The sequence below is a fragment of the Ahaetulla prasina genome, chromosome 4, assembly GCF_028640845.1.
Source record: "Ahaetulla prasina isolate Xishuangbanna chromosome 4, ASM2864084v1, whole genome shotgun sequence".
In the NCBI taxonomy this organism is placed as follows: domain Eukaryota; kingdom Metazoa; phylum Chordata; class Lepidosauria; order Squamata; family Colubridae; genus Ahaetulla; species Ahaetulla prasina.
This window is the reverse complement of record NC_080542.1, coordinates 25006148-25029820: the sequence shown is the minus strand read 5'-3', so window position 1 is coordinate 25029820 and position 23673 is coordinate 25006148. Positions and strand designations below refer to the sequence as shown.

General features: G+C 42.3%; 1 protein-coding gene across 2 annotated transcripts in view; it reads left to right on the top strand.

Annotated features, from left to right (window-relative positions):
* Positions 1 to 113: 113 nt before the first annotated feature.
* The window catches only part of TTYH1 (tweety family member 1), a 101469-nt gene continuing 77909 nt past the window's right edge, over positions 114 to 23673 (top strand). For both annotated transcript variants that reach the window (XM_058183581.1, XM_058183580.1), the window contains exon 1: positions 114 to 357. In XM_058183581.1, coding sequence (XP_058039564.1) covers positions 232 to 357 — 126 coding nt within the window. In that variant the 5' untranslated portion in view covers positions 114 to 231. The remainder of the gene's footprint in view (positions 358 to 23673) is intronic.

Below are 23673 nucleotides of genomic sequence, written 5' to 3'. Positions count from 1 at the left end.
GCTAGATGGCTCTGCGCCTTTCTCCATCCTTTCCCCATTCCCAACCAGCTCCCCCCCTCCCGATTTCCCCACAATCCCCCTCCCTCCCCCCAATATCCCGCGCGGATAAGCCCTGATGTTTTGCAGAGCCTCTCTTCACTCCATTCCCCAAACCCGTCCCTGTGCCAGCATGGGAGGGCGACGTCCAGCACGGTGAGCAGCGCCGGGTTTCTGTGCGCCCCGGGAGGAAGGATGGGGTCCCCTCAGGGGTATCGAGCTTCGTGGTGGACTTTCCTTCTGCACCAGGCGCCGCACATCAACTTCCAGTTCGAGGCAGCGGGGAGCGAATTTGCTCCAGAGGATTTGGGCTACCAGCAGGTGAGTTTCTCCCCACCACCACCACCACCACACACACACACACACCCGTGGGAACGTGGGTATCGAAGGCATGGAGTAAAGAGAGACGGGACCGCGCTAGGAGAAGAGTGGGGACGCGGCAGGCAAGGCAGCCGGGGACAGAGGCGGAGGGAGAAGAGAGAGGCGGAGGAGGGCAGCGGATGGGTGAAGCAGGGGAGAAAAGCGAGGGGGGAAAAAAGCGGCGCGGGGCGTGGAGGGCGGGGGGAAGACTTCAATAACGCGAATCCAACTGCAGCGCAGCGCCCAGCAACCTTGGTGGGTGGATGAAAGGAGGGAGGGAAGGGGGGGAGGTCAGGGGCAAAGAAAGGCAAGAGGGGCAGGAGAGGGGTAGAGAAGTGGGACTCTCGAAATAGGATGGGGCAGAGGCGAAGCGTCCGGGGCAGAGGGAGGAGGAAGCGAGAGAAGCCCCGGGGCAGAAGGAAAAAAAAGTGAGACTCAAAGGGAGGCAGGAGGGAGGGAGGGAGGGAGGGAGGGAGGGAGGGAGGGAAGGGTGAGCCAGCCTGGTCCTGGGGAGGATTGGGAAGAGGAGGATGGACCGGAGAGCCCGAGGGGAGAGGCGGTTAAGGGAGGAGCGAAGGGATGGGAGATATCCGGAGGGAGACGAGCCCTGGGAAAGATGGAGGACCAGATCAGAGTGAAGTTGGACTAAGGAGAGATGGAGAGGGAATGGAAGGGATCAGAGTAAGAGAACTGAGGATGGGGATGAAGAGCAGCAGGAAGGAGCATCTGAGAGTAGTTTGGCAGAGCATCCCTGGTCTCCCAGAGCCTGAGTTCCTTTGAGGTTACAGCATGCAAGAAAATTTAGATTTTTCTCTTAAGGGGAATCTTTGATGACACTCGGTAGTCTTTATCAGCCTAGTGCTATCCTTTTCAACATGGCACCCTCCAAATGCGATGGAATGTCTTTGGACATCTCAGTGGGAACCCTGAAAATCACAGATCTAGCACAACAGGAAGGTCCAAAATTGGAAGACTATGTCTTGTTGGGGTCATTAGAAGTTGAGTTCTATAGACAGACTGGTCCGGAGAAAAATGTCTAAATACATGTTCAGAGGAACCAAGAGAGTGTTAATATAGCTGGCAATGATCCAACAGTTGTGTCACTGAGAAAAAGTGCTGCACCGGTTGTTGAAGTAGATATCAACCAGTGCTGCGCTTGGTGGATTCACAAGTAACATCACTATTTGCTCGAAAGCAGCCATATCTACCATCACTGAGAATACATGGCAGCCATATTATCTGTATTAATTTTCACAAGCCATCCCTTGATGGTTTTGTCTTGATATGTTGTGTGAACTCAGCCACCCTGCTTTGTAAACCATGATTTAGCAATAAGAAGCAATAAGAGTGAGACAGGCACTGGTAGCTTTTTCAATCTTTAAGCTGTGGTTTAAAACAAATGTGGCTTAGCAAACTGGTGGACACAAAATTACAAGCACTCACGCGTATTTCCATTTAGCTAGTCACAACTGAACATTTTATTTCTCAATCTTTTGCTTCTTTTTATCAACACAAATATGACCTAAGGAACTTGGGAAACTACTTATCTGTGAATAAGTAGATATTTGCCCATTTAAAAGTGCTCACTTTTAAAGTAATTGTGTTATGCAAACTGCTAAAAATTACAAATGCATATACCAGCATGAATCATAGAAAAAATGGGTGAAGGAAGGAGGGGAGGGAAGGAAGGAAGGAAGGAAGGAAGATCATAAAACATTCCATAAGGTTCTACTATACCTTTTAGAACTTTTTTTTTTGTCTGTCAGAGAAAAAAAAAGTTTAGTGTTGACAAACAACATATATCCATCCATTTCTTTAAATCAGGTGTAGATTTATCCCTTTAATAGAATAGAATAGAATAGAATTTTATTGGCCAAGTGTGATTGGACACACAAGGAATTTGTCTTGGTGCATATGCTCTCAGTGTACATAAAAGAAAAGATACGTTCATCAAGGTACAACATTTACAACACAATTGATGATCAGTATATCAATATAAATCATAAGGATTGCCAGCAACAAGTTATAGTCATACAGTCATAAGTGGAAAGAGATTGGTGATGGGAACTATGAAACGATTAATAGTAGTGCAGATTCAGTAAATAGTCTGACAGTGTTGAGGGAATTATTTGTTTAGCAGAGTGATGGCCTTCGGGGAAAAACTGTTCTTGTGTCTAGTTGTTCTGGTGTGCAGTGCTCTATAGCGTCGTTTTGAGGGTAGGAGTTGAAACAGTTTATGTCCAGGATGCGAGGGATCTTTAATATTATACAATAACTCTTTCATGACTGAAAAAATCCACAATTCTTGATACCTTGGTAGATACTAAAACCTGGTCATATACTCAATATCACATGCCTCCTTAACATACCACGATTGATCCAGAACTATATTAACAAGCCAGTGTCAACTCACATTGCAACAGTAATAGGATAAGACTAAGTCATATCAGTTAATGTTCCAGCTCCTGAATTATATCTCTAACACCATGGTAATTTTAACCCATCCTTATTAAACATTTTCTGAAATGTCCATGATCTAGAATAGAATAGAATAGAATAGAATAGAATAGAATAGAATAGAATAGAATAGAATAGAATAGAATAGAATAGAATAGAATTTTTTTATTGGCCAAGTATGATTGGGCACACAAGGAATCTGTCTTAGTGAATATGCTCTCAGTATACATAAACGAAAAGATACCTTCATCAAGGTACAACATTAAACAATTCTCTTGTTAATATATTTAGTATCTTGTTAAGGTTATAGTGAACTGATTTCACATTGTTTAGTACAGTCTTTTATTCTCAATATTTCAGAATATCATATCAGGTTGGAAGGGACCTTAAAGGTTTTCCAGTCCAATCCCCTGCCCAAGGCAGGAGTCCTTATATCATCTTGGACAAATGGTGATCTAATCTTTTCTTGAAACCTTCCAGCAATGGAGCACCCACAACTCTGGGTGCTTCATTGAGTAATTGTTCTCACTGTCACAAAATTCCTTCTTGGTTCTATGTTGGATGTCCTTCTGACCAGCTTCTACCCAATGCTTCTTGTCCTCTTCTCAGGTGCCATTGAGAATAAACCAACCTGCTCTTCCCTGTGACAGCCCTTAATATTTGAAGATGGCTATTGTGCCACCCCTCAAGCCTTCTCTCCATCAGGCTAAGACTACCTAGTTCCCTTAGCCAGCCATCCTACAATTTGGCATCCAGAGCCCTTGTCATCTTTGTTGCTTTTCTCTGCCTTCTTTCTAGAGATTCAGCATCTTTTCTGTATCTTGGTGACCAGAACTGATGCAGTATCCCTAGGATGGCTTCACAATATAGTGAAGTGCAATATAGAATGTTACTATGACTTTGAGCAATCTTGATGATATCCCTTGGTTGATGCAGCCTAGGATTGCTTTGGGTTTTTTGGCAGCTGGAGCATATTTCTGGTCCCATATGTAAGTGGTGGTCCACCAGGGTTCCTAGATTCCTCTCACAGTCACTACTGTTGACAAAGTACTACTTATTTTGTACCTGAGCATTTGGTTTTCCCTACCTAAGTGCAGGACCTTACTAGTCTCACTACTGAACTGCATTTTGATGGATCAAGTCCAATACTCAAGGTCATCCTGGAGAAAATCTATCTACATGGTTGTGAAGAGTTGATAGAAATAGCACTTACACTTATATACCACCTCATAGTATTTTACAGCCCTTTCTAAGCAGTTTACAGAGTCAGCATATTGCCTCCAACAATCTGGGTCCTAATTTTGCGAACCTCGGAAAGATGGAAGGTGGAGTCGACTTTGAGCCGGTCAGGATCAAACACCTGGCTGTGGGCAGAGTCAACATTAAATACTGCATTCTAACCATCGTGCCACCATGGCTCTTATAGATGTTGACCTTATGGCACATAATCAATTTTAAAAGTCATGAAAATGACTACTGCAATGTGCTTTACAGGGGGCTGCTCTTGGAGAACATCCAGAAGCTGCAGCAGGTACAGAATGCAGTGGTGCAGGCAATTATGTGAACTGCATTGGTTGCCAGTGTGCTTCTAAATTCAATCTGAGATGCTGATAATTACTCATAAACCCTTCCATGGCATGAGCCTACCCATGCCATTAGGTCCAATGAAAGAGTCATGCTCAGGGTCCCTATCTATTAGAGGATGTCATCCAGCAGGACCCAGGAAGTATCTTCTGTCATGGCTTCTTCCCTTTGGAACATCATTCCTCTGGAGATTAGAGTAGCATTAATCCTGTTGGCATGATTGTCAGGAATCTGGATGCATGGAAGAGCCTGTGCAATGGTTGTATTAACTTGCTGCTGGGGGGTGGGGGTATACTGATTTTTGTAATACAATATACTGTTATATAGCGCCATAGTGGCACACTGATTAAAATGCAGTACTGCAGGCTACTTCTGCTGACTGCTGGCTGCCAGAAGTTTGGCAGTTCGAATCTCATCAGGCTCAAGGTTGACTCAGACTTCCGTCCTTCTCAGGTGAGTAAAATGAGGGCCTAGACTGTCGGGGGCAATATGCTGACTCTGTAAACCGCTTAGAGAGGGCTGTAAAGCACTGTGAAGTGGTATATAAGTCTAAGTGCTATAGCTATATGGTGTTTTTCATCTGTTGTTAGCCATTCAGATTCATGGATTTAGATGGGCAATCTCATATACACGTAATCCTCACTTAGCAACTGTCTCAGTGACAGTGTCAAAAAAGTAACTTTGTGACCAATGCCCGCATTAACGATCTTTACATCATCTTTTTCTCAGTCATGTGCTTGCCATAACAACCAGTTGATACCTATAGTTCTGTGTTAAATCGTAAGCATAGTCACAATTATGTGATTATTCAGTTAGTGACTGTTTCACATAACAGCTGAGTCGCTAATCCCAATTGTAGTTATTAAATGGGGAGAGCCTGTAAAATGAAACAAATTAGATCAATTCCATCAACATCTTTCAGAGAAAGGGGTTATTCACATAGGACCCATGGATAATTATTCCTGAACTTCTAACCTCGATGGAACATCATATAAAGTACATGGGAATGATCCAGGGAGATGGGTTGAAGAGATGCTGTCTAGAGAGTGGTCAGATAAAGACAACATAGCTCACAACTTCATAGTGGGAGGGGCAAGAGGCTCGGAAAGGACCTTCCCTAGTTTCTTTAGCTGTAAAGGTGACTGTGGGAGAATTTTACTTTCCGACTTGCAAGATTCTCTTTAATGTAGCTTTACAATAAAGTAGCTTTAATTTATTTGTTTTTGCTTCCTGTAATGTATCTTTAAGGGTTTTGGAGGGAAAATAGAGCGGGAAATAGCACGTTGCTAATTGGCTGAAGCCTCCAGCTGAACTGTATATAAGGAGGGGTTTTTACCGTTTGCTTTTGCTGGGTTCACTATAAACTAAAGAGCTGTTGTTACTCATCTGGTCTCCTGCCTCGTTATTGCCCGAATCAAACACTGGCGACGAAGGTGGGATCTTGAGGCAAAAGAGCACCAGGAACGAACCCAGCAAAATAAGGGCGGTTAGCAACGATGTCCAGCTATACACCGCCAGCGCCATTCGACCCAGCCAAAGAAAAATGGGGGTCATACATGGCTCGCTTCGAGTGTTTCCTCGAAGCCAACGAGCTCCAAGGAGTCTCGGACAACAGGAAACGGGCGTACTTCCTGAGTCACTGCGGTCCCGAGGTTTTCGACACCGCGGAATCGCTTTCTGAGCCAACGCGGTACCGTGGCAAACTCTGCAGACTGTTTTGAAAGCCCACTATGCACCAACGCCTTCCAAGTTCGTTCAACGGTTCGAATTAAGGCAGCGCATGCAGCAAGAGGGCGAGTCCATCAGTGTGTACATGGCGTTGCTCGACCAGCTAATTTGCGGGGTCAGGGACATCCGTTTGCGACGGCGGCTGCTGTCCAGAAGCAACCTAATGCTCGCAATCGCCCTGGACGAGGCAAGGGCTCATGAGATGTCTACCCAAGCGGCAGAAACACTACAAAAGCCGGTCGCGCCAGGGGCGGCAGCGAAAACAACCCCGGTCCACAACGAGGAAGTCCAGGCCGAGTCGGAAGAGGAGGAAGAGGAAGAAGTCTTCCACACCGGGAGGCCGGAGAGGGAAGACCGGGGCGAATGCGCGAGTTGCGGGGGCCAACACCAACGGCAACATTGCAAATTTAAGGATGCCACGTGTCGGCGATGTGAAAAAAAAGGGCACATCGCGAAAGCCTGCCGAGCGCCCCAACCTTCCCGCCAAAAATTCAAACCGACCAATCAAAGCGCGGGAACCGCGAAACGGCCCGGGATTGGTCAAGGAAAAAAAGGCGCGAAGTTGAATCAGACCGCCGTGAGAGTGGGCCAGGCATCAACGCGCCTAGAAAAAAAAATCTTTATTAAAACACTCATCGAAGGAGTGCCGTGCCGAATGGAAGTGGACACTGGATCTTCAATTACGATCATGTCCTGGAGCAACTTAGAAAAAAACTTGCCGGCTATCGCGAAACGCAAACTGCGGCCACAGAAGCTACGAGTGCAGGACTATCAAGGGAACAGGATCCCTGTCCGAGGGGCGACGACCGTCCACATCAAGTATGGACAGTTCGAAAAAACTCTGCCCATCACCATCGTCGATGGGACTCTGCCGAGTTTGTTGGGACTAGACTGGTTCCGGGCATTGGGCATGGGAGTGACCGGAGTATTCCGAAATGAAGTCGACCTCAAGGACGAACTCATGAAGGAGTTCGAGGACGTTTTCAAAGACTGCCTGGGCAAGTACAAGGGGACCCCTATCTCCTTCAACCTAGACCCTCAAGTTGCCCCTATCCGTTTAAAGGCTAGGAGGGTTCCCTTCACCCTGAAGCCCAAGATTGACCGGGAACTGGACAAACTAGTAAGCCAGGGGATACTAGTGCAAGTCGACCATGCGAAGTGGGAGACGCCGATAGTCACCCCAGTGAAACCAGACGGGTCGGTCAGGATTTGCGCCGATTACAAGGCGACGCTAAACAAAGCTTTGCAAAAGAGCGCTTACCCCGTCCCAGTGGTGCAACACTTGCTACACTTGTTAGGGCAAGGGCAGGTTTTTGCCAAACTAGATTTGGCCCAAGCCTATCAGCAGTTACCCGTAGATAGCAGCACGGCCGAAGCACAAACAATCGTAACGCACAGGGGTGCTTTCAAATGCACCAGGTTACAATTTGGGGTCAGTGTGGCACCAGGGTTATTTCAAAATTTAATGGAGCGGCTTCTGCAGGCTCCCGGGTGGTACCGTACTTTGATGACGTACTGGTATCCGCCGACAATATGGAAGAACTTGAGTGCGACTGAGAAAAGTTTTAAGTATTTTCCGGTCCGCGGTCTAAAAGTCAAATTAAACAAGTGCCAGATCGGGGTAGGATCCAGAGAATTCCTGGGCTACGGATAGACAGGGAGGATCCACCCACTGAGAGCAAGGTTAGGGCAATCAGAAAGGCCCCAGTACCCCAAAACAAAACAGAGTTGCAGGCGTTTTGGGTCTGGTAAACTTTCTGTGGTTTTTAAAAACAAAGCAACTATAGCCGAGCCGCTACACAAATTACTAGGGAAAAATGCTGCATGGTCTTGGGGAAAGGCAGAAGCTAGAGCATTCGAAGCAATAAAAAACCTCCTGTCTAGTGATAGCCTATTGATGCAATACAATAGCACACTACCATTGGTGCTAGTTTGTGATGCATCCCCTACGGGGTGGGGCTGTGCTCAGCCACAGGCTGCCAAATGGCACAGAAGCCCCTATAGCGTTTACTCCCGAACAATGTCCTCAGCTGAAAGGAACTATAGTCAGTTGGATAGGAAGCCTTCGCCATAGTCTCCGGGGTAAAGAAGTTCCATGAATATGTTTTCGGTCGCGACTTCGAAATCGTCACAGACCATAGACCCTTACTAGGGTTGCTGGCGGGCGACCGCCCAACGCCCGTGGCACTTTCGCCCAGATTGACCCGATGGACTATCTTTCTGGCTGCATATTCTTACAAACTGCTACATCGGCCAGGAAAGGAGTTAGGGCATGCAGATGCCCTTTACCAGCGACTATCGAAGACCCCACTCCGGGCACACCCGTCTTGTTAATTGACTCTTTGGACTCTGGTCCAGTCACTTCCAAGGAGGTGGCTCGGGCTTCTTACAAGGACATTACATTAAGGACTGTAATGGGTTGGGTGCAAAGAGGATGGCCCGCTGCGCCGGGTGAGCGTTTTAGGGAATATGTAAAAAAGCGCGGGGAATTGTCGGTGCAAGGGGGGTGTTTGCTCTGGGGGGATAGAGTGGTGGTCCCAGAGAAATTGCGAAAAAAGGTTCTGGAACTTCTGCACGAAGGCCATCCTGGAATCGTGAGAATGAAGGGTTTAGCCAGGAGCTATGTGTGGTGGCCCTTGATGGACATGGAGATTAGCGATAGGGTTGGGAAATGCCAAGCATGCCAGGAAACCAGACCACTACCACCAACGGCCCCAATCCGAGAGTGGGAGAAACCCCAGGGCCCATGGTCCCGAATCCATATCGACTTTGCCGGCCCTTTCCACGGCCAAACATTCTTAGTGGTGGTAGACGCATTTTCCAAATGGCTGGAAATCATTCTAATGAAATCCATGACCGCAGAGGCTGTAATTTCAGTCCTGCGGCACCTTTTTGTAACACACGGGTTACCAGACACACTCGTTTCAGACAACGGGCCACAGTTCACGGCGACCCTTTTTTAGGGGTACTTGGCGGAAGAGGGCATCCGGCATGTCCTCTCGGCGCCTTTCCACCCTGCGACGAACGGCCTTGCAGAGCGTTTCGTCCGGAGTGCAAAAGAGGCATTGTCCAGAATCAGACCCGGGGATTGGCAATTAAAAATTGACACCTTCCTAGCGGTACAACACAGAACCCCTTGTGTAGCAATTGGCCGCAGCCCAGCAGAGCTACTGATGGGGAGAAAGCTTAGATGCCCGTTAGACCGGTTAAACCCGAACTACACACCAGACGGGTACAAAACAACACCGGGCAAAACAAGAGAATTGACAGTAGGGAGTTCCGTATGGGCACACAATTATGGTGAAGGCCCAAACTGGCAAAAGGGAACAATCCTAGAAACAACCGGGCCCAAATCATATCTCATAGAAATAGAGGATGGCCGGGTTTGGAAACGCCACATAGACCAGTTAAGAAAAAGAATAGCCACAAGTCTAGAAACAGACGAAACAGGCCCTGACTATCCAATGATTGAATCCACAGCTAACTCAAACCCGAGAAAACCGCAGGACTTATCTGAGTTCCAGCGACACCAACCGGTCCCTCCGAAGGAAAGCAGGAACGACTCTGCAAGTAATCCAAGGCCGGATGGCCTGGAGGAGGAGCTGAGAGGAACGAACAGTCCCTCCGGCCAGCTCGACTCACTCCCAGATAATGAACTGCGCAGGTCCGAAAGAGTTAGGAGACGCCCTGCGTACTTACGTGACTACATAGAAAAATAATTATTCATTTTATGTAAATAGGGGTAAAAAGTTTTCTGGGAGGGGAGGAGTGTAATGTATCTTTAAGGGTTTTGGAGGGGAAATAGAGCGGGAAATAGCACGTTGCTAATTGGCTGAAGCCTCCAGCTGAACTGTATATAAGGAGGGGTTTTTACCGTTTGCTTTTGCTGGGTTCACTATAAACTAAAGAGCTGTTGTTACTCATCTGGTCTCCTGCCTCGTTATTGCCCGAATCAAACACTTCCTGTCTGGTCTACCTGGGAAGGCTGACAAATCAGAAGAGGTAACAAATATCTAAGCTGTACATATTGCTAAGAAGCCCTCAGAGACAATTTTTTTTTTAGTACTGCAAAAGTTTTCTCAGAGCTGAGTGGATCCTGGATAAGAAGACCAGTTTACCCAAAAGACATATTAAATGCTAGTCATTTAGATAACTTAGACTTTCCCACAAACATAAGCTTCTCATGGATAAACATTCAAAGTTATGTTTGCAACCCAATATTTCCCATACAGACTTATAGATTGAAGTATACCATACATATGAAACTACACAAACAAGGATGCCAGTAATTGTCAGGACCTCAATTTCAATGTAGTTCAATAATAATCATAATAATAACTGGAACACCATTTGAACATCACTGGCATTGACAAACTCACAGTTGGTCAATTGCAAAAGGCAGCTTGATATCGGAACAGCTTATATCCTGCGACAATATCTATAACACCACCAAACATCAGCATCTCCCTACCCCAGGTCCTTGGGAAAGACTCGGCAGGTGGATAAAAATGCCAAATCCAATCAGAACATCTGGCTGACTGTGTAACAAACCATAATAATAATAACAAGCCTAAAGAAGAGAGAAAATGTTTACACTTTTAATGCCAGACAATAAATGACGCTAAGGTAAATGCTTAGTGATGAGTCTCTTTGTCTCTCTCTCTCTCTCTCTCTCTCTCTCTCTCTCTCTCTCTCTCTCTCTGTGTGTGTGTGTGTGTGTGTGTGTGTGTGTGTGTGTAGGAGACATTCAAACCACCTTTCTTAATAGTAGCTAAAGTATACTCAGTGAAAATATTATAGGATGTCCTTGCCAAGAAATGTATCCATTGTGTTTTGTATTTATTTAAAATTATGTAATGGAAATATCTGGAAATATAGAAACGAAGCTTGAGCTTTACTCATTGTAATCACATTTATCTTATTTCAAATACATACACGAGAGTTTTAAACCATCTGGCTAGATCTGTACTGACATCAAGCAAGGAGTAAATTCAAGTTTACCAGCTGAGAAATCTTCTGTTGCCAAAATAAGCAAAGGGGTCAGAGGGTGACCAGTAACATCAAGTGGGATTTACCCCAGTTCAAAAAATAATCAGAGGTGATTCCAAATTCATGTACTAATGCAGTAAGATTAGGAACAGACATTTCTGGTTTTCTGACAAAGTACATCATCAACGTCATATAAAATGATATGTTTGTCTGCCAGGCAGTTTAATTTATATTTTCACAATTTCTACCTAAATTGCAAAAGCTAAATTAAAGGAGGACATCCATGATATGTATTACAACATATGTTTAACCAAGGAAAAGGCACTCTATTAATAATTATCTCTAATTTAAGAGCTGATTAAACCTTGTCAATTCACAATACAGGTAGTTCTCAACCTACAACCACAATTGAGCCCAAAATTTATGTTGCTAAGTGAGAAATTTGTTAAGTTGTCCCATTTTACGATCTTTCTTTACAATTTGTAAAGTGAATCACTGCAGTTATTAAATTAATAACACGATTGTTAAGTGACTCTGGCTTCCCCATTGACTTTGCTTGTCAGATGATTATATGGCCCCAGGACACTGCAACCGTCATAAATATGAACCAGTTCCAAGCATCCAAATCTTGGTCATGTGACCGTAGGGATGCTGCAACGGTCATAAGTGTGAAAAATGGTCATGTCACTTTTTCCCCCCATGATGTAACTTTGAACGGTCAATAAACAAACTGTTGTAAGCCGAGGACTACCTGTGCAATACTTTTGCAAAACTTTTAGTTTTGAAGAAATAAAATCTGCCAGGTTTTGTTTATTTTGAGTTAAAGCAAGAGCATCAGTTTAAAATCTAATATTATAAGAAACCTGTCAGCCTAGGCCCTAGGGTAAATCCAGCATGAGCTTCAGTTGGAAGAACAGTCTGTAATATCTGGGGCCAACTTTTCACTTTTCACCTTTAAAGTCTTTTATAGCATGGATCCCTCTGGTCACTTGAGGGACCATCTCACCCCACTGGGATTGACCCACTCATGCCAGTCCCATCCACCCGATTATTCTGGCTGGTAGGTCCAGGAAGAAGGTCTTCTCTTACTTTCGCTCCTGCCCTTTGGAACATCTTGTCATCCCGCACCATGTGAGATTGGCCCCAACTCTCCTATCCTTTTGTAAGGGCCTAAAGATGCCAAAGCCCACTGTAACTATATAGCAAAAAAGGCCTTAAAAGTTGTAAACCTAATCTTGTGCAGCTTCTTCTCCAAAAACACTATACTACTAACCAGAGCTTATAAAACATTTGCTAGACCCATTCTTGAATACAGCTCGACTGTCTGGAACCCATACCACATTTCTGACATCAATACAATTGAATGTGTCCAGGAATATTTTACAAGAAGAGTTCTCCAGTCCTCTGAATACAACAAAATACCTTATGCCACCAGACTTGAAATCCTGGGTTTAGAAAATTTAGAACTTCGCCGTCTTCAGCATGACTTGAGTATAACTCATAGAATCATCTATTACAATATCCTTCCTGTCGAAGACTACTTCAGCTTCAATTGCAACAATACACGAGCACACAATAGATTTAAGCTTAACGTTAACTGCTCCAATCTTGATTGCAGAAAATATGACTTCAGTAACAGAGTTGTTAATGCTTGGAATACACTACTTGACCCTGTGGTCTCTTCCCAAAATCCCCAAAGCACCTACCGTTGACCTCACCCCATTCCTAAGAGGTCTGTAAGGGCCGTGCATAAGAGCACAAACGTGCCTACCGTTCCTGTCCTATTGTTTCCTTTCGTTATATCCAATTATTATAGTCATTACATACTCATACTCATATATATGCTTATATATTGTACAATTATTTCATGCTTATGCTTATATATACTGTATGACAAAAAGAAAGAAAGAAAGAAAGAAAGAAAGAAAGAAAGAAAGAAAGAAAGAAAGAAAGAAAGAAAGAAAGAAAGAAAGAAAGATGTGGCTCTACCAGTTTTCCTAGGACCCCAATGGCGGCAACAGCACAGTGAAGGTGATTGATTGAGCAACCATAGATCCTTCCTGCCCTGCCTTCCCTACATGTCCTTAGGTTTTAATGTTCAGTTTTAATTTATTTATGTTTAAATGTATATAATGTACAATGTCCAGATACCTTTTTATGACTGTAAGCTGCCCAGAGTTATCCTATGGTTAAGATGAGCAGCCAACACATTTTATAATAAACAAACAAACAAACAAACTTAGTTTTTTAGCATCTTAGCATTTGGTTTTTTATCAAGCAATGAGGTCTATAGTGAGAATAGATAGTAAAGATTTTGCCCAGCCTCATCAAAAACTAAAAGATAGGATTTGATTTGAAAAATCTTCCTTGTGGCCCTTCCATGGGAAAAGGGCCACAACTGATTTTATGCCAATCAGTTTTTAAAACTGTAAGTACCAGGAGTTCTCCAATTTCATACATTTAATCAAAGTGACAATTTAATAATGTAAGATAAATAAGCTTGTCCGTGATGAAATGATACCCTCCTTCTGTAAACAGGAATCTCATTTTCTGTTCTTATTGTTTTAAATTTATTATAACGGCCCACTCCAGCAGACTTTGAGTGGCTTTCAAAATGAAATACTATATTAAAACAATTAGAAGCCTAAACAAAACGAAACAGCCAAGCTAAAAACAGCCCGGCTTAAAAACAGCCAAGCTAAAACCAGCCATTGATGAACAATTTGAATTATAGAATTTAGAAAACAGTAGTTGTTGTTGTTTTTAAAAAAAGTTGATTGATGAATGGAATCCATTTATTCTTTCCCATTTATAGCCCAAGTAGATGGTACAATATTTACAACATTTCTCTCCCAGTTTGAAAATCATTGTAATCTACAATGTGATGTTCTAAAAAGAATATTTTTGAAATATAAAGCTGAGGGATATCTGCATAGAGGGGGTTAAAACTATGGTGGCCATAGCCCTGTGATCAAACCTGGTCCCTTTTTAATGTTTGTCAAATGGGAAACAGTTTTCACTATATATAATATATCTTTCCTGTGGACAGTTCTGGTATTGTTTATTTAAACAATGGGCAAAGGTTTATACAGCTCCAGATATAGGTGGTACGCGTAAAACAAGAACAATTCTTTAGATTTCTCATTTTAAAATGTAGCAGTGGTCAATTCATACTACTTTTTCTGTGATACACATGAATTAATATTTCTGCTTCATAAAATACATATAATTCAGCAAAAATACATTCACAGATCTTCAAAGAATGGACATCAGCTTGAGCAATAAACCTCACAGACGCATGATCTGAAATTATAGTGGCAACTCTATTAAATATGCTTTAACTTGAGATATTTCAGATGAAAAACCAACAAATACTCTTAATTTGGGCTCTTTAATATAGCTATAAGTGCTGGAATGATAGTAACTGCTTCCCAAAATCTGAGTTGTTTTGGATGTCCTTTTTAATACAAATGACAAGGACAAAATGTGGAGCTCTGGGCTTCCAAAATGTGCCATCGTGATGTGATCTGTGGTCCCCATTCCAGCCTTATAATTAATTAAAATGCTCTCAGTGTACATAAAAGAAAAGATACGTTCATCAAGGTACAACATTTACAACACAATTGATGATCAATATATCAATATAAATCATAAGGATTGCCAGCAACAAGTTATAGTCACTTAGGACTTATGACTATAACTTGTTGCTGGCAATCCTTATGATTTATATTGATATATTGATCATCAATTGTGTTGTAAATGTTGTACCTTGATGAACGTATCTTTTCTTTTATGTACACTGAGAGCATATGCACCAAGACAAATTCCTTGTGTGTCCAATCACACTTGGCCAATAAAATTCTATTCTATTCTATTCTATTCTATTCTAAAAGTAAAATCAGCTTGCCCCACTATTTTCTTTGGTGAGGTTTTTTGTTTTTTGTTTTGTCTTTTGTAAATGGTATTTCCCCTTCAATCATCTCTGCAAGTATCTTACAAGAAAATTGTGAGAATAAAAAAGCGAGAGGTAGACTTCTTGAGTTCAGGACAAAAATATGGCCAGTGATAAACCAAATAGTGGAGACTTATTTGTTGAAATTGACCAAAGGGAAGTGGGGGGCATAAAGTATACTGAGGCCAGTGTGAACAATACAACCCACTGATTGAAAATTTTGTTGAGTTGTTTTCTATGGAACTATTCAGCGCGTGAATTGAATGTTGCCAGATCACTTTCTCTCTTGTGGAGGGCTAGACTCTCCACAGCCATAATACTTGGTCTCTACAAACAAGGCTAGAGGATTGCAACAAAAAGCTTTTATAAAAATGATTAGCTTTTTCTAAGGGTCTTCACAACGTTTATGAACGGGTGGGCTGAGTATAGAGTGTAGTCATCAATGGTCCTTTTAGTCAGCTTCTTTTGTTCACTGACAACTCTTCATAGATGCTTTTAACTAACAAAATGGGCAACGGTTGAATAAACCACCGTGAATTGGTAAGCCCAAGCCGGTGTTTCTCAACCTTGAGATATGTGGACTTTAAGATATGTGCACTGGGAGTTAAAATCCACACATCTTAAGCCTGCAAGATTGGGAAACAGTGGCCTTCAGCTGATAAGACTTCCTATTCCTTCTCTAATTCTTAAAACAACAGCCATCGCTGTTCTGAATCCATGACTAAAAACTGGCCTTGTTATGATCTACTCCAGCTTTGCCAACCTACTGCTTGGTGGAGTACTTTGACTTCAATATTTTCCTGACCAGCTTGGATTTGCAACTTTTCTTACAAGCAAAATCAATAGGAAAACCAGATTCACTTAACATCTGGGTTACTAAGTTAACAACTGCAGTGATTCACAACAACTGGGACAAGAGATGTCGCAAAACAGGGCAAAATTCACTTAACAAACATCTCACTTGGCAACATAAATTTTGGGCTCAATTGTGGTTATAAGTCGAGGTTTAGCTGTACTGGAATGACATTTTCACATCCTATATGTTGAGTACCAAAGTACCACTATACTTCCCATGGGGATTAGCCTCTCTTTCACCTATCCCAAACTTTAAAAGAGTTGCATTTGAGAAGGAGCACAAAGCTTTGTGCTGCAATTCCTCAAGGCTTTGTTCAGGTGTGATAGCTGGAGTCTGCAATCTGTTTAACCCGGTTGCTGAATTAATTCATTTGCTGGCTTCGCACAATCCACTAACCTATAACCTAACTAAATGGGCTGTGTTTGCACAAGATGCTGAGCTGAAAAAACAGCCAGAGTTAACATTAATCGAGGTTAACAGGTATCTGCACAGGCATGTAGAAATACATCAACTTAGCTATTGCCTCGTTAAGTAGAGAGGGCAAATACATCAAATTGTCATTGAGCGCAAATACATTTCTTTGAATTCTTGAAAGCCTTGGCAGACACAGGTATATATTTAGCAAGGAAGTGAGATACTACCACTAATCTGCTTTGCTGTACAGTGTATTTCTTAATGTACATATACTTTATAAAGCTTTTCTAGGCAGCAGAAGCTAATGAACTATTAGGAACTATTTCATTTAATGCACAGAACTAAGAATGCTACAAGTGCTGGTGAAGTGTTTTCAGAGTGTGATCTTGAAAGGAAAGGAAATTGTCTGAAAAACTTGAAGAGTGGGGTGTAGTTCATTAAATCAGTGTTGTCTGTGGAATGGGCAAGACGGTTCAATCAATCAATCAGGATAGATCTGGTAGAGACCTTGGAGGTCTTCTAGTCCAACCCCCTACTCAAGCAGGAGATTCTATATCATTTCAGATAAGTAGCTGTCCAGTCTCTTCTTAAAAACCTCCAGTGATGAAGCTCCCACAACTTCTGAAGGCAAGCCTGGTTTATTAGTTAATTGTCCTCACTGTTAGGAAGTTTCTCCTTAATTTCAGGTTGCCTCTCTGCTTGATTAGTTTCCATCCTTTGTTTCTTGTCTTGCCTTCTGGTGCTTTGGAAAATAAATTGACTCCCCCCCTTCTTTGTGGCAGCCCCTCAAACTCTGCAATACTGCTATCATGTCACCCCTAGTCCTCCTTTTGCTCTAGACTAGCCATACTCAAATCTTGCAACTGTTCTTCACATGTTTTAGTCTCAAGCCTTTAATCATCTTAATTCATAATTCATAATAACAGAGTTGGAAGGGACCTTGGAGATCTTCTAGTCCAACCCCTTGCCCAGGCAGGAAACCCTACACCATTTCAGACAAATGGCTATCCAACATTTTCTTAAAAATTTCCAGTGTTGGAGCATTCACAACTTCTGGAGGCAAGTTGTTCCACTTATTAATTGTTCTAACTGTCAGGAAATTTCTCCTTAGTTCTAAGTTGCTTCTCTCCTTGATTAGTTTCCACCCATTGCTTCTTGTTCTACCCTCAGGTGCTTTGGAGAATGGTTTGACTCCCTCTTCTTTGTGGCAACCCCTGAGATATTGGAACACTGCTATCATGTCTCCCCTAGTCCTTCTTTTCATTAAACTAGACATATCCAGTTCCTGCAACCGTTCTTCATATGTTTTAGCCTCCAGTCCCCTAATCATCTTTGTTGCTCTTCTCTGCACTCTTTCTAGAGTCTCAACATCTTTTTTAATCGTGGCGACCAAAATTGAATGCAATATTCCAAGTGTGGCCTTACCAAGGCATTATAAAGTGGTGTTAACACTTCACGTGTTCTTGATTCTATCCCACTGTTTATGCAGTCCAGAACTGTGTTGACTTTTTTGGAAGCTGCTGCACACTGCTGGCTCATATCTAAATGGTTGTCCACTAGGACTCCAAGATCCCTCTCACAGTTACTACTATTGAGCAAGGTATCACATATATGGTACCTGTACATTTTGGGTTTTTTGCCTAAATGTAGAACCTTACTTTTTTCACTGTTGAATTTCATTTTGTTAGATAGCGCCCAATGTTCAAATCTGTCAAGATCCTTCTGTATCTTGAGCCTATCTTCTGGAGTGTTGGCTATTCCTGCCAGCTTGATGTCATCTGCAAATTTGATGAGTTCCCCATATATCCCCTCATCCAAGTCATTGATGAAGATGTTGAAGAGTACTGGGCCTAAAACAGAGCCTTGGGGTACTCCACTGCATACTTCCCTCCATGTAGATATAGTTCCGTTGAGGACTACACGTTGAGTGCGGTTGGTCAGCCAGTTACAAATCCATCTGGTGGTGGTGCTGTCTAACCCACATTTTTCTACTTTATCTGTTATGGTCTACTTTATCAAATGCTTTACTGGAGTCCAAGTAAATTATATAGACAACCTTCCTCTGGTCCACTAATTTTGTCACTTTGTCAAAGAATGCAATAAGATTAGTCTGGCATGATCTGTTTTTGACAAACCCGTGTTGGCTTTTGGTTATTACTTTGTTTGCTTCTAGGTGTTCGGTGATTTGTTGCTTGATTATCTTTTCCAGAATCTTCCCTGGTATTGAAGTTAGACTGATAGGTCTGTAGTTTCCTGGATCTGTTTTTTTTTCCTTTTTTGAAGATAGGAACTACATCAGCTCTTTTCCAGTCCTCTGGCAGTTCCCCTGTGCTCCAGGATCTTTGAAAGATATAGTTCAGTGGTTCTGAGATCACGTCTGCCAGTTCCTTCAGAAGTTCATTTATTGACTGTTTGAAGTTAAAATGGCACTGAAAAAAACTGATTTTTCACACTTACGCTGCAGCATAGTCAGCATATGATCAAAATTCAGATGCTTGGCAACTGACTCACATTTATGACAGTTACAGTGTCCCTGGGTCTTGTGTTCTCTGACAAGCAAAGTCAATGGGGAAGCCAGATTCACTTAACAACTGCGTTACTAAGTTAACAACTGCAATGATTCACTTAAAAACTGTGGCAAGAAAGATGGTAAAATGGGGCAAACAAATGTCTCACTTAGCGACATAAATTTTGGGTTCAATTGTGGTCATAAGTCGAGGACTGCCTGTATTTCATAGTTCCTTCCTCTGGTTACGTTGCAAGCCACAATTTGGTGACTAATTTGGGAGAAGCCCGTGAGCTACCTTCAAGTCTTAGGCATTTATACAGATCTTGAGGACTGTGATTGTTCATATCTACAGCAACTACCTTCAGTGTATTTGAGCAGGATAGATTTCTTTTTGCCTAATCTGGAGGTGGTGAAGAGAAATTCTGCATGCATAGAATGGAGGCTCACAATTCTCAAACACTGGATATCAGCACTCACCTGTTCTGGAACCTCTTCCAAGCCCGGGGCAGACTACAGACCGCTGTGGTGAAGGAAAGGGCAGAGAGGAAGGAGAAGAGGAGAAGGAAAAGCAATCCCTCCATGCCATCATACCACAGTCCTTTCAGGCCATCCAAAGTTAAGGAATATCTGTAATTAAAATCTAGCATAACTGGAGGACATTGAATTGAAAAAAAACTACTACATTTGTGTAGTAACAAATGTAAGGGAAGAGCTGTTTTTCTCAATTTTTATTACCTTATTTCTAGAATCGTAACCCAAATTTCGGCTTTCCAGACAGATACAGCATTGAGTTCCACCATAGCATCTAAGCCCAATTACCAGAATCCTGTTTGGTTTTGGGGTTTTTTCTCACTTCCTCATTGCTTAAAAAGCACTGTGAATATCACAAAATTGCACACAGACAGTCCTTGACTTACACCACCAACTGGGGCCAGAATTTCCATAGCTAAGCGAGGCAGTTGTTAAGTAAATCACGACTGATTTTTTTTTGTTAGGGTGGTTAAGCGAGTCACATGAAATTTTATGAGCTTTGCTATGGCTGCTAAGTGAACCACTGCATTTATTAAGTGAATCATGCGTTCTGGGGGTGAAATGTAAAATTTGTTACTATTGGTTCTGTGGGCGTGGCTTGGTGGTGATGGTGGGTAATGTGCCTGGGCGGGCGTGGCCAACTTTTTTTTTTTACTTTTAAAAGCATTTTTTTACAGCCTCTTTGGCCGAAGAGGTTGTAGAAAAAAATGCTTTTAAAGGGTACTGACAATCCCAGCTGAGTTGCCTGATTGCCAGAACCTTTTAAAAGCATTTTTACAGCCTCTTCGGCCGAAGAAGTTGTAGAAAAAATGCTTTTAAAAGGTTCTGATGATCCCAGCTGAGTCGCACGATCATCAGAGGCTTTTTAAAAAAAACTTTTAAAAGCATTTTTTGGCCAAAGAAAAAATGCTTTTAAAAGAAAAACAACAACCTCTGATGATTGTGCGGCTCAGCTGGGCATGGGGGGTGGGCAGGGATTTTTGCTACCGGTTCTCCGAACCATCCTCTGCCACCACTACTGGATCAGGCAATCCGGTCTCAACCGGGAGCATTTCACCCCTGATGTAGTCATGAAGCCAATCCGGCTTCCTTCATTGACTTTGATTGTCGGAAACTGGCTGGGAAGGTCATAAATGGAGATCACATGAATAGAATAGAATAGAATAGAATAGAATAGAATAGAATAGAATAGAATAGAATAGAATAGAATAGAATAGAATAGAATAGAATAGAATAGAATAGAATTTTTTATTGGCCAAGTGTGATTGGACACACACAATTACACACACAATTTGGTGCATATGCTCTCAGTATACATAAAAGAAAAGATACATTCATCAAGAATTCTAAGGTACAACATTTAATGATAATCATAGGGTACAAATAAGCAATCAGGAAACATAATGCTGCAACATGATAGTTGCCAAGCTCCCACATTTTGGCCACATGACCATGGGGTTGCTGAGACAGTTGTAAGTGTGAGGACTGCTCATAAGTTACTTTTTTCAGTGCTGGTATAATTTCAGTCACTAAATGAATGGTTGTAAGTTGAGGACAACTTTTATTTGAAATGGATACATTAACATTTTCAACTCAATGTTGGTAATTCAGTTTTTAAAAATTGAGATTTCCTATCACATAAAATGTGGGCTATCCTTTTCTAAACTCCTTTTTGGTGGCTGCTAAACGGAGAGATCTAAACAAAACTCTTTTTCTTCTTCCATGCCACAAACCTTTTTTTTTTTTAACAGCTCTTTAAAATATCCTAGATATAGCTTTTTACCTGTCATCTCTTCACAGCTCTCTTTGCACCTTCTGGCTATTGCATGGTTCATTTGCGCAGATTTCTTAGAACTTTAATTAATACTTCATTGTGGCTCCAGTAAGCAAGGGTTGGATTATCTTTCAATCTCCCACTATTAAGCCTGCTGCAGGGGGCTGCAGGAGCCCTGGCTACTACTCGGTGGGCAGCAAGGAGATCCGACTGCCCATCTGCTCTCTCTGCCCCCTCTTTGACGCAGTTCTTGTCTAGCCAATTAAATTTCTACAGTGCCCAGGCTGCTTGCAACACAGTCTCATTCAATGGCATTGTGGATAATTTAAAAGGTTGACTCTGTGAGACCTGACATTTATATTTCACATAATGCAGCTGAGTGACTCTTTGCCTGGACTAAGGGTGACAATGATAAGGGTATTGCAATATCTCAGGGGCTGCTACAAAGAAGAGGGAGTCAAGCTATTCTCCAAAGCACCTGAAAGCAGGACGAGAAGCAATGGATGGAAACTAATCAAGGAGAGAAGCAACCTTAGAACTAAGGAGAAATTTCCTGACGGTTAGAACAATTAATCAGTGGAAGAGCTTTATTTTTTATTTTTATTTATTTATTTGTCGAGAACGAATTAGGTAATATATATATATATATAGTATAAGCATGGATTGGATAAATAAAATAGATACAAATAGAGGAAACATTAGGACAAAACCTGAACCAATGATATATCCATACTTATGCATGCCCCTTACAGACCACTTAGGAATGGGGTGAGCTCAATAGTAGACAGTCTTAGGTTAAAATTTTGCGGGTTTGGGGATGAAACCACAGAGTCATGTAGTTCATTCCAGGCACTGACCACTCTGTTGCTGAAGTCATATTTTCTGCAATCCGGTTTGGAGCGGTTCACTTTAAGCTCGTGTATTGTTGTGGTTAAAGCTGAAGTAGTCATTGACAGGTAGGACATTGTAGCAGATAATTTTATGAGCTACGCTTAGGTCATATCAAAGGTGGCGTAGTTCTAAGTTTTCTAAGCCCAAAATTTCAAGTCTGGTGGCATAAGGTATTTTGTTGCAAGCAGAGAAGTGGAGGAAGCTTGCCTTCAGAAGTTGTGAATGCTCCAACACTGGAAGTTTTTAAGAAGAGATTGGACAACCCTTTGTCTGAAATGGTATAAGGTTTCCTGCCTGAGTAGAGGGTTGGACTTGAAGATCTCCAAGGTCCCTTAGAATAATTCTGTTATTCTAATTCATTAATTGCACTAAGCTGTGGTTTACTTAAACCCTAATTAATGCAGAATGCTAAGCCTTAGATCACAGTTCAGAAATCACACTGGTTGGATTTCAGTTAGAATGCCAAAAATAGACAAGACCTAAGTTATGGTATACAGATAGTCCTCTAGTTATGACCAGTTGCTTAATGACTGTTCAAAGTTATCATGTTTCTCCTTGGGTGTACTTATGACCCAATTCCAAAGTTCTGACAGCTGCCTTCCCCAGTCACATGACTGCATGTCAAGCACTTGGCAATCAGCCAGGATTTAGGATCATTTGCAGTGTCCCATAGTCATATGAGCTCATTTTATAACAGTTTTGCCAAAACTCAGTATTTACTTCTGGTTTTGTGGAAAAACTGGTTCACAGAAAACTCTAACACCTGTAATGTTCACTTAACAACTGCAGCATTTGCTTAATAACTGCCACAAAAAAGGTCATGAAATCAGATCGGTTACATCAGGAGTCTCCAATCCCTGGGCCATGGCCCATTACTGGGCCATGCCCTATTCAGAATTGGGCTGGGCGAGTGGCTGAAGTGTGGGTGCGTGCCAGCTCACCACTCGCATGGCCCAGTTCCCCTCTCCCCCCCACCAATCAGGCCGCCAAGCCACAAACATTGGGGACCGCTAGTTTACATGGTGACACAATGTATGACTGTAATGGGCAGGCTCCATTACAATTGTAAATTGAGGACACCTGTAATGTGTTATGTCGACCAGGCCTACATCCTAGACACCCTTGGTTTTTATAGGATGTTTAAAATATTTATATAGAGCTTCCCCGTGAAACTATTGCAGCATTGAAATAGCAGCTTCAAGAAACTCCATGATAGTACTGCTTGGGAATATTGTTACACTGGCCAGGAAACTTACCCAAACTCATGGGATGGCATAAATATAGGACATCCTGCCAAACCTAGAATACAGGTTGGCACTAGGTGAATGTGTCTCATTCATATACGCCTGCCAACCTCTAATCTACCTATTCCTACTGTAAAAGTGATCATTTTGCTGCAGATTATCCTTAGTATGCTGATTCTAAAAATCCACATTTAGAACAGGGGCTAATTGTAAGGAGATTGCGGTCCATTGTTAATCACTGGCCAGATTATTCTATATTATTTGCTGTTTGTTAGGCTGGTTAGAAAGAATGCTGTTTGAGGTGGATCTTGATCTGACTGAGGGCAAAGAAATCCAGATGGTCTATTC